The following is an 11,759-nucleotide window of genomic DNA, read 5'->3' on the forward strand; positions in this document are numbered from 1 at the left end:
TATTTTAGGGAAGGGTCTACAGGGTGTTCAGGGTCTCACTACTAGAGTGGACGCATAGTGATCTACCTGTTCACAGCCTCCCAAGAGCTGGGATTACAGGCCCATGCCACCACACTCAGTCTGAACTGCTGTCTCAGTGCAACCCAGGGGTGGGGCCAGCACGGCAGGCCCAGGGATCAAACCCCTGGCCCCTGCGGCTGTCTGCAGGTGCTTTAATCCATTGAGCTATTTGGCCAGCCCTTATAAGCTTTGGTTTGATACTTTGTATTAAAGTTTAAAAGCAAAAATAAAATAGAGGACATTTTTTAAAACACTGAACCTCTAAGGCTACCTCTTTTCTTCATGGCAGCCCACCCTATGCTGTAGTGTTTTCCTTTTTTCTCTTTCTTTTTCCAATTTTTACTTGGCCCAACCTCACTCCGCAGAGCCCAGATGTTTCTTTACCCTTCTAGTGGTTTTTTTCCTACCTTTAATAAATGTAAAACTGTGAAAGAAAAAATAAATTAAAAAGAAAGAAAATCCAAGAGACGGAGGGAAGAGGGATGCAAGGGGACATAAAAAGAATGAAGGTGTGTTATGCACACGTACCACTTCCCTGTGATGAACATAATCATTAAGTAGTGCAAACATAATAATAAAAGGTTGAAAAGAAAAAAATTACAAATACAAAAACCCACTGAAACTACCTGCAAACTTCATTCCAACTAAATCACTTTCATAAGGATAGTATAACATTCAGTAAATGTGCATGAATTGTCAGTCCTTTTCTTTTCTGTACTAAGGATTTAACTCAGAGCCTTCCCACTGAGCTGCATCTTGCCATTTTAAAAATTTAATCTTATTTAATTTGAATTTATTTTGAAACAGAGTCTTGGCAAATCATTAGATTGACCAGGCTAGGCTCAAACTGGAATTTCTCCTGCCTCAGCTTCCCAGCATGCTGGCATTAAGTGCATGCCACTATACTAGGATGAAAATCTTTCTATATAACATAAACATCTGTCTGTGTATCTGTTTATCCATACAGCTCATTCTTGGATGTTTAAGCTATTTTTTGATGCTTTTGCTTCATAAATAATAGTAAAATGAAACTCTTCATGTGTCTGTATTAAATTATTTCTTTAAGGCAATTCTCAGGAGGAATTACTGAGGGCACAAGCATTTAATGACTCCCAATGACAGATAGACACTTTTTTTTTTTTTTTAACAAAAATTGACCTAATCCATAGTGTCAGCAGATAATCCCAACAACAGCTGCATCACTGTCTCTGCAACGAACAGCATTATCAATATGTCCACTTCCCTCTACACAGCAGATACGACTTCAACTTGATTATAGTGTTGTACTAGGGAGGGATGGCTCAGCAGAGTAAGTGCTTGCCTGGCAAGCACAAGGCCCTGAGTTCAACCCCTGGTACCACAAAGAGAAAAACCAAAAACAAAAAACTTGCCTCCTTGATTATAGTGTTGCTTCGATTTACACACTGTTTTCCTCTTATTTGAACAGTGTCTGCATATCCTTTGCTCTTTGTCTGTGAAAATCTTTGAGGTTTCATCAATGAATGTGAATCAATTACTTTTACGTGACCATATTAAGCTGAGTGTGGTGGTGTGCACCTGTAATCCCAGTGCTAGGAAGGCTGCGGCAGGAGGATCTCTGCAAGTTCGAGACCAGCCTGGGCTACAAAGTGAGCTCAAGGCCAGCCTGAGCTGCACAGCAAAATCCTGTCTCAAAAAAATGGGGGGAAAATGTGACTATATTACTTTGCAGCATGGTGGTCTCCAGGCTGTACACAAATTAGAAGTGACTCAGGCTCCACACGCGCATCTTTGGAACCAAAGCTAAGCAATAACACCCTGAGCCTAGCTTACCAATCATTTCTGTTAAAGTCACTCTGTATTCTAATGGTTTTCTCAAGGGGCTACTATTTAAGGTACAGAATATTATAGAAATCTTTAAAGTATAGATTATATTTCTCTAAGATAAGGAATATTACAGAAATCTTTTCTATCCGTCCCTTAATTGAACACAAACTCCACCATATCCCAATATGCCTATTTCAAAGAATACTTTTTTTCAAATCAATATATACTTCATTTTGATGTAAGTTTTGTTCATTCATTAGTGCCTTGACAGATTTAATGATAAGTAAAAGTAAAACCCAAGAAATCTGACTGGAATTTCCCTAAATACTGGCCTAGATATCACAAAATTCTTAAATTTAAATAACAAGGATTATAATTAAAGTATCCTCTTCTCCTGCAACATAAAAAAAGGTGAGAAACTACCTTAATAAGCCATTTCAAAGGCCCCTGGAAAAAAACAGGAAAAGCAGATGCATACAGACCCATGTCAGGCTAGAAGGACCAGGGTGGGATTTTTCTTATCCTTTTATTCATTATTCTGTTTTCTCATCAAACAGCAACAGAAATATGAAGAAGGACCCAAGGCCAACAGTCCGCACTTACCTTCCTGGCTTGGCTTTGTCTTCTTCTCATCCAGTGTTCCCATTTCCTTCTCCTGCTGAAAACGGATCTGCAGCTGTTTGATCTCTTGGTCATAGTCCTGCCACTCAGGGACGATGCGCACAGCTGCATCCAGCTTGGGCTCTTTGGTCATCGGATTATTGCACTGTGAACACCCAACGAATATACACTAGCTGAGCTGAAGAGTTCGTTAAACAGAGTTCAAAGATGTTTCTTGGGTTACATGTCCAAATTGGACAAAAAGAACGGCGCTGAGGAATTAGATGATATATGAGCAGAAGCAGTAAGATGAAAGATTTATGCAGCTGTATTCACTTCTAATGTGTCAGTGGTGAGACTGCTATGCCCAGTAGGTTGCTACTGGGTTCTAAGGTGCTAGTCTCCTTCTGGAGTTGGTTTCTAGGTTCTTTCTGTCTTAAGAGAAGAACAAATGGTAAAGCGCTTGCCTGGCATTCTCAGGGTCCTGAGTTCTATCCCTGGTACCACCAAAAAAAAAAAAAAAAAAAAAAAGGAAAAGAAAAAAGAACAAGTGGTAGCAAAGTTTTATTTATTTATTTATTTAAAATTTTATTTATTTATTTATGTGTGTGTGTGTGTGTGTGTGTGTGGCCAGCTCAGCCCACCAGGGGGCGGGCTGGCTGGCATGTGGTGCTGGGGGATTGAACTGCGGTCCCTGGGCTTCACTAAGCTTGTTCCAAGTAGGTGCTTTAGACCACTGAGCCATCTCACCAGCCCCAAAGTTTTATTAAAGGTAGGAAAAGAAACAGGCTCTGCGAAGCAAGTTTGGGTCCAGTAGAAGTAGGAAAAGAAGTACAAGTGTAGCATAAGGTGGCCACCATGAAAGACAGACCACTGCGGCCTTTATTTCCTCAAAGACATTGTAAGGAGCTATTGAGAGGTAAAGAAAAAGGCAGACTGGAAAAACTATGAGGCACAGAAGTCAGCTGGGAGACAGCAGTGACTAGGCAGATAGAGAATAAATAATGAAACATGCCATCAGCTACTAGCAGACTTGGTTTCCTGCCACAGGCTCTGAAGCACTGCTGAAGTTACTGTATGATGCTTCATAGCTTTTAAACTATACCACTATGCAGGAAGAATAAAGCTCTTGTGGTAATAAGTACACAAACACAAAGCACACTGGGTAAACATGCAGGGGAGCACCTTGGGCAGCTCACCAAATCAATAGTCTTGGCTCTTTTCTTAGAGGCGTCATCACACCACGTTTCACACCAAAGCCACTCTTGGGGAAGCGACTTGATTGGTACCTGATGGATCATGTTATTGGGAAGATCCTGATTGGTAAAGAAAATAAAACACAAGAATATAAGTTCCAGAAAAAAATTTAAATCGGTGTACAGTGAAAAGACCACGGGTTAGCTGCTCATTATGCATCAGACGCTATTCACAAATGTTTAAAGTGAAACCAAAAAACTCGAAAGAGAAATTAAGACATCTGTTTACGCTGTTTTTCAGACATTCAATATTTAGAAAACCTATAGCTACTAAAAGAAAACTCTACCCATAATAAACCACAAAAAAAATTTTTAAACCATTTAAATAAAACTCACGAAATTCTAAGCAAAATATTCCTTTTCAAGGCCAACCAAATACAGACAGGCATTTCTTATAATTTATAATTATCCAAAAAAGTTGTTGCAATGCATTAATTATTGTAACTGTCCTACTAACCTGTTTTGAAACTGTCTCACTGCTATTTCTTTCTCATTAAAATAAATTTAAAAAAAGAAGATGAGTCCTTCTTATCTACTGAGCTTTGTTCACAAATAAGCGCACATATTTGGATTTTGTTACAAAAAATGCTGGACCAGGGAGTTAGCTCAGTAGAATAAGTACTTGCCTGGCAAGCGCAAGGGCCTGAATTAAAAAAAAAAAAAAAAAAAGTTCTATTGTTTTTAGGCTTGCATAGTACAAATCATTAAAAGAATAAAACAATAGAATAAATGAAATTATTAACTGTGATATTTATAAAAATAATATAATCAGTGATCTTTTAAAGCCCTTGTGGTAGTTGTTACATTGTATCAACTTGGCTGAATAGGCTCTGGCAGTTCCAGGCTGTGAGGGCCCTGCCCTGCAGGTGGGCAGGGCCCAACCTGGGTGTAATTGGTTCCACCCTAGAGCATAATTGGGCCCACGCTGGGGTGCGATTGGTTCCACCCTAGTGCCATGGGCTGCCCCAGAGTGGCTCAGCACAAAAAGTGTATATAAAGGAGTTGAGGAGGGCTTCCTGGCTGCCAGGCCCCGCTTCCTTGGAGAACTCCCAGTCTCCAGAGGAGCTTGATCTTCACAGCTGCAAAGAGTTCCAATCTTCGCAGTGGAGCGCTCGTGTTTGCAGTGGAGCTCTGATCTTTGCGTAGAGTGCCAGTCTTGCAGTCAGCATAGAAGGAAGGGAGAGGCCTGATGGACGCTGCAGCTGCTGCTCCTCCTCTGCTCTTCATTGTTTTCTCCTGCGGTGAACTAATGTCATTTGCCTTGGAGCCAGCAGAATATGAACTGAAACCTCCACAAATTGAGCAAACCTTTCCTTCCTTCATTTTGAGTGTTGGGTATTTGTTCCAGCAACGAGTAAAAAGTAACTAAGATAGCCCTCTGTATAAAATGGTACAAAACACATGATGATTCTCTTTACCAAACCCCTTCCTCAAACTAAAACTTAAAACAGGCTGAATTTAAAAAAAACACTTTAAAAAGTTCATGGCCACCAAACTATCACTCCAAAAATTTCTCAAGGATATCCTAGACAGCAATAATAAAGTCGACAATGCCAAAAGTCTAATGGAATGAATGTATCAAGCAAGGAGAACAGCTAAGCAAGGAGAAAATAAAGGAATCAGCAAGAGCAAAATAAAAACATAACAGGAGGCCAGGAGATGGCTCAGTAGATTAAGCACTTGCCTGGCAAGCACAAGGGCCTCAATTCAATCCCCAGTTCTGCCAAAAAAATAAAAATAAAAAATCAGTTCTAATTTGGGGGCCTGCCCATTAGCTCAGTTGTTTAAGTGCCCCTTTATGCAAGGCAGTCAGGCTCAGAATTCTGCGGTTTGATTCCCCAGATCCTCATGCCTAACCAGACCTTCCCTTAAGGCATCCTGAGCAGGCCAAAAAAATCCTTCTGAACTTTTGAGACTGGGCATGGTAGCGCACGCCTGTAATCCCAGCTCTTGAGAGGCTGTAAACAGGTGGATCACTACGAGTCCAATCTAGTAATGAGACCCTAAACACCCTGAAGACCCTTCCCTAAAATACAGAAAAAAAAAAAGATACCAAAAACACAACGACAAGAACGAGTCAGTATCTTTAATACCTGTCAATGTAAGTAGCCTAAACTCCCAAATTAAAAGGTACAGGTTCAGTAGATTGGATCACAAAAACCAGTAATATGCTATACAACACAAGAGACATACTTAATCTAAAAAGAAATGTGTAGAATAAAAATAAAATGGTTGAAAACAATAGTCTATGCAATAGGAGCCTGAAAGGAAGTAGGAATAGCTTTTCTATTTTTTTCTATTTTCAGACCAAACTGATCAAAAGAGGAAAAGAAGGTCACTATTTGTTAAGAGAACAATTCAACAGAAGAGAGCAATTTTAAGTATATATGCATTGAAAGCCACTGCACCTAATTTCATAAGAGAAGCATTACTAGATAAAAAGATCTGATAAATGTCAGCACAATCATTTTGAGGGACCTGAATATCCCACCATCACAAAAATAGACAAAAAAAAAAAAAAAAAAAAAATCAGCAAACAAATGAATAGTAGAGTTGAATCATACCTTCAAACAAATGGACTTAATACACATCTACAGTGTCCTGTCTAGCCAACAATAACAGAATACACATTCTTCGAACTGACAGTGTCCCATATACACTACTAGATCACAGGGCAATGAAACTGAAAACCAATGGTGAAAGAAACCACAGAAATTTTACAAACATCTGAACAACATTAAATAACACACTCTTGAATACTCAATGGGTCACAGAAGAAATAAAAACAAAAAATAATTCCTAGAATCAAACAGTAGTGCTGTTAGCACAACACAGTAGAACTTATGGGACCCAACAAAAGCAATGCCAAGAGGAGAGTTTATAGCGGTGAATGCCCACATCAGAAAAACACAGTGGGGGCTGGAGAGATGGCTCAGTGGTCTAAAGCACCTACTTAGAACAAGCTTAGCAAAGCATCAGGGACCGCGGTTCGATCCCCCAGCACCACATGCCAGCCGGCCCCGCCCCCTCGTGGGCTGAGCTGGCCACACACACACACCACACTCTCTCTCTCTCTCTCTCTCTCAAAAAAAAAAAAAAAAAAAAAAAAAAAGAAAAAAAAAAAAAAAAAAAAGAAAAACACAGTGAACCCAAATAAATAACTATGTGACGCAGCACAAAGGTCCTAGAAAACCAAAACCAATCCAGATGCAAAAACTAATACAAAGAAGGAAATTAATGAATTTAAACATTAATACAAAGAAATCCATGTATCAGAGAGCTACTTCTTCAAAAGAACAAAGTAGACAAGTTCTTAACCAAGTTTTTGAAAGGAAAGACCCACAAAATGCAATTACAAATGAAAATAAGCAAAATCATAATGCATATAGCTGACCGAGATTATTAGTAACTATTTTAAAAGCTATATACTCCAGTAAATCAAAGAATTTAGAAGAAATAGACAGATTCCTAGACACCTATGAATCAAAACAATAAAAAAGATATTTTAAAAACCATGGCTCAATGACAGGCAAAGATACTGAGGTATTAATTAAAATTCTACCAACTAAGATAGCTCAGAACTTGTTGGATTCACTGCTGAATTCTACAAGATCTTCAGGGAGGTTACAATACCAACAGTCATCAACTCCTTAATGAAAGTGAAAGGAAAGGAGCCCTGACAAACTCTCATTTCTGGAAACTAGCATTACCTTGGTTTTAAAACCAGACAAGGATTCAACTAAATAAGAAAAATACAGGACAATATTTTTCACGAAGATATACACAAAAATCTTCAACAAGACACTGGCAAGGAAATGGCACCAAATCACCAAAAAATCATGCATCATGACCAAGCCAAACTTCACACAAAATATATAGGGATGGTTCAACATATACAAAAAGATAAATTTAATCACATAAACAGAAGCAAGGATAAAACTACATAATCTAAGTAGATGCAGAAAATGTCTTTGACAAAAAGTAACATCTATTTGTGATAAAAATATTCAAGAAAGCAAGTACAGAAGGACCTTCTATTTGAATGTGATAAAAGCAAAGCGTAACAAACCTACAGCCAACATATTAAATGAAGAAAAGTTTTTCCTTTAAAATCAAGAACAACCCAAGAATGTCCAGTATTATCAAGTGCTGGTGGCAATGTGGTGAAAGGGGACTCATCTCCAGTGTTGGAGGGAATGTAAACTAGTAATACAAACACTACAGAAAGCAGCATGAAGATTCTTCAAAAAAACGAAAACCAGAAATCCCATTTGACCTAGCTATTTCCCTTCTAGATATCTTCTCAAAAGAGTTAAACAGGAGGACTCTGGGTGGCCTGTGGGACTCTGGAGAGCTGCAACCTGTGAGGCCAGGGTGCAGGCGCAGAACTTGGGCTGGCATCCAGTCTAACCATCTGAGAACTTAGGAAGACTCTCAGCAACTGCAGGATCCTGGTGAATCCAGCCAACACACAAAACCTGCACAGAAGCTTTGCTGGGCATTGGCAGGGCAACCCCACCAGTAGTGAGAACCTTGGTGAGTCCCACCTTGTCCTCCCCTCCCTGCAATGTAGCAGGAGTTTTACTGACCCATGCCCCACTGCTCTCCCTCACTGCTAAGTCTGGGTGATTATTGGGAGCTTCAAAAATGCCAGAACACAAGGCCAAAAGGCAATCTCAATTCTACAGTCCACCCAGAACAAGTCCAAAAGACAATGACATAGAAGAACATAGAAGATACACACCTGAAGTTTCTGAAATGATAGCAACTGAAGTAAGGAAACAAGTCCATTAGGATATTGAAAAATACGATCAGAAATAATCTCTCAACTAAAAAAAGGAAATTACGACAATTAAAGAATTGCTCAGCACAGCTAAGAAGACATAGATTTAAAAAATAGAGTACAATAGAAAAGTGATGGAAACACTAAAGGAACAATACAGCGAAGAATTAGAATGCCTGAAACAGATATCCAGGAAATTAAGAATTCCATTTAAAGCTGGCAAAAAAACCACTTGAAGGAAACTGAAGATAGACTTTCAGACCTTGAAGACAGCAGTGCAGATAATGAATATAAAAAGAACTTGTTTAATCTTTAATTATTTATTTGGTACAGGGTCTTGCTACACAGCTCAGACCCCTACTGATACTCCTGTCTCAGCCTCCCTAGCGCTGGAATTATAGGCCTATGCCACCATGCCTGGTTTTGGAGGTCAGTAAGCACCCAGAGGCAGGGCTGGCATGGCATGAGGTATCAAAATTAAACCTGGGTCCTTCCAGCTGCCAGGAAGGCACCGAGACTGCTAAGCTATCTCCTCAGCCCAAAAGAATGATTTCTTAAAATAAGGAACCAGAAAATGACAATTTAGTAGGTACAAAATGATGCAAAGAAAAACAATGTAAGAAAAGTAGGTGTCAACAAAACAGCAAGAGTCAGCACAAACGACATAAAAAGACTATTTGCAGAAATACTAGCAGAAAATTTTCCAAACATGTGGAAAAGAATCTGACATAGTTAAGTGAGGCATATAGAACTTCACACAGCCATGATCAAAATAAATCTACACTGGACACATAATAATCAAGATCCCAAAAATTCAGCAAAATACTAGAATATTGAAAGCTGTTAGAAAGAAGAAACAGATCATCTATAATGGAAAACCCATCAGAAGAATCACGGCAGATTTCTCAACACAGACTATCAAATCAAAATAACTTCCAACCCAGATTGATGTATCCTGCAAAACTATCACATTTGATGGTGAGATAAGATCCTTCTATGACAAAGAACTGAATAAATTCATGACCACAAAACCTGATGAAGAGTACTGACAAATATTTTAGAAAGAGACAAAAACAACCAGTTTCAAGAACAACAACAGAAAGGATACACCAAACAGAAGAAGAAATTAAAAACAGGGAAAAAGTACAGAACCTATAGCAGGAAAATAACACAGCAAAGATAAGGCAATACATATGAGTTATAATCATCAATGTAAATGGCCTAATTCACTAATCAAAAGAAATAGACTGGCGGAGTGGACTAAGAAACAAAATCCAACAATATCTCGTATATAAGAAACACATTTAGCTCAAAAGGAAATTCACAGACAAAGTCAAAGGATGAAAACAACAGTCCATGCAAGAGGAACCCAGAAGAAAGCAAGGGTAGTTATTCTGGTTGCTGACAATATCAACTTCAAACCAAGCACGATTAAAGGAGATAAAGAAAGTCAGTACATACTTGTTAGGGGAAAGCTGCAAGAGAAAGATAATTCTAAATATATATGCACACAATGTAGGAGTACCACCTACATACGACAAATTTTAGCAGACATAAAAAAATCAAATGAGCTGTATACAATTGCAACAGGGAACTTTAAGACACCACTGTCACAAAGAGATAGATCAACTGGGGGAAAATCAGCAAAGGAAATAATAGAATTAAACCAAACTTGGGAAGAAATGGACTTATAGAGGTGTTTCACCCAGCAACGACTAAATACATTCTTCTCAGCTGCACATGAGATGTTCTCCAAAATAGACCATACACCAACACACAGAACATGCTTAAGTAAATGCAAAGAAATTGAAATTATCCCATGTATACCATAGTGCAATGAAATTATTAACAAAAGAAACTACAAAAACACCATAAATACACGGAAATTAAATAACCTCCTAAACAACCAGTGGGTCACAGATGAAATTAAAGAAGCAATTTAACAATGTTTACAATCAAACAAAAATGCAGATACTTCTTGACAGAACCTGTGGGACACAATGAAAGCAGTCTTAAGAGGAAAATTTATAGCAGTAAATTAGCATATTAGGAAAACAGAACAAGCCCAAATAAATGATCTTATGCTAATCTGGCAAAATAGTTCAGCAGATTAAAGCCCCTGCAAGCACGTGCAGGAACTGGGAGTTCAATCTCCAGGCCTGCTGTGCTGGCCTCACCCCTGGGGCACGCTGAGACCACAATTGAGACTGGGCATGATGGCACTTGCCTGTAACCCCAACTGTAAACAGACGGATCACTACAAGTCCTATCTAGTAGTGAGACCCTGAACATCCTGTAGAGCCTTCCCTAAAAATAAATAAATAAAATAAATGATCTTATGTTGCACCTCAAGCTCCTAGAAAAAGAGCGAGTCAAGTCCAAAGAGGCCAGGATATTATAAAAGATTAGAGCAAAAATTAACTCAATGGAGATGAAGAAAACAATACAAAGGATAAATGAATCAAAGAGTTGGTTTTTTGAAAGAATAAATAAAATTGATAAATCCCTAACTAATCTTATAAGGAAAAAAACAACCCTAAATTCATGCAATAAGGAACAAAAAGAGCAAAATCACTACAGATTCTATAGAAATTCAGAAGATCACCAATATCAACTTCCAATATCTCTACTATCACAGGATGGAAAATAGAGAAAATGGACAGTTTCCTAGATACATATGAAATGTCAAAGCTGAGTCAAGAAGATATACAAACTCTGAATAACTCAGTAACAAGAAATGAAATCGAGGGCTGGGGAAATGGCTCAGTAGAATAAGCGCTTCCCTGGCAAGCGCAAGGGTCTGAGTTCAATCCCCAGTTCCACGCCTCCCCCCAAAAAAGAAAAGAAAAACAAAATAAAAAATGTAACAACAACAACAATAATAATAAAACTACCAATAAAGACAAGCCCAGGTCCTGATGTATTCACAGCTAAAATTATCATTATTTGCAGATGACATGATACTGGACATAGAAGACCCCAAAAAGTCCACCAACAGTCTTGTAGATTTAATAACCAAAATGCAGTTATTATTCTTTCTTCTACAAAGAAATTTAGAGAAGCTTTAATGCCAACTTTTCTGAAACTCCTCAATGAAATTGAAAGGGAATCAATTCTCCCCAAAATCATTCCTGGAGGCAAGCATTATCCTGATACCAAAAGCAGAGAAAGGGGCTAGAGAGATTGGTCAGTAGAATAAGTGCCTGCCTGGCAAGCACAAGGTCCTGAGTTCAATCCCCAGTACGATAAAATAA

The 11,759-nt window shown here is 38.5% G+C and overlaps 1 protein-coding gene across 2 annotated transcripts in view; it reads right to left on the reverse strand.

Moving 5' to 3' along the window:
• Positions 1 to 11,759, reverse strand: part of Uggt1 (UDP-glucose glycoprotein glucosyltransferase 1) — a 150,814-nt gene that overhangs the window by 1,747 nt on the left and 137,308 nt on the right. For both annotated transcript variants that reach the window (XM_023709676.1, XM_023709675.1), the window contains 2 exons: positions 3,666 to 3,782; positions 2,470 to 2,632 (listed from right to left, as the gene is read on the reverse strand). In XM_023709676.1, coding sequence (XP_023565444.1) covers positions 2,470 to 2,632; positions 3,666 to 3,782 — 280 coding nt within the window. The remainder of the gene's footprint in view (positions 1 to 2,469; positions 2,633 to 3,665; positions 3,783 to 11,759) is intronic.

Source organism: Octodon degus, unplaced genomic scaffold (assembly GCF_000260255.1).
Source record: "Octodon degus isolate 3935 unplaced genomic scaffold, OctDeg1.0 scaffold00014, whole genome shotgun sequence".
NCBI lineage: Eukaryota > Metazoa > Chordata > Mammalia > Rodentia > Octodontidae > Octodon > Octodon degus.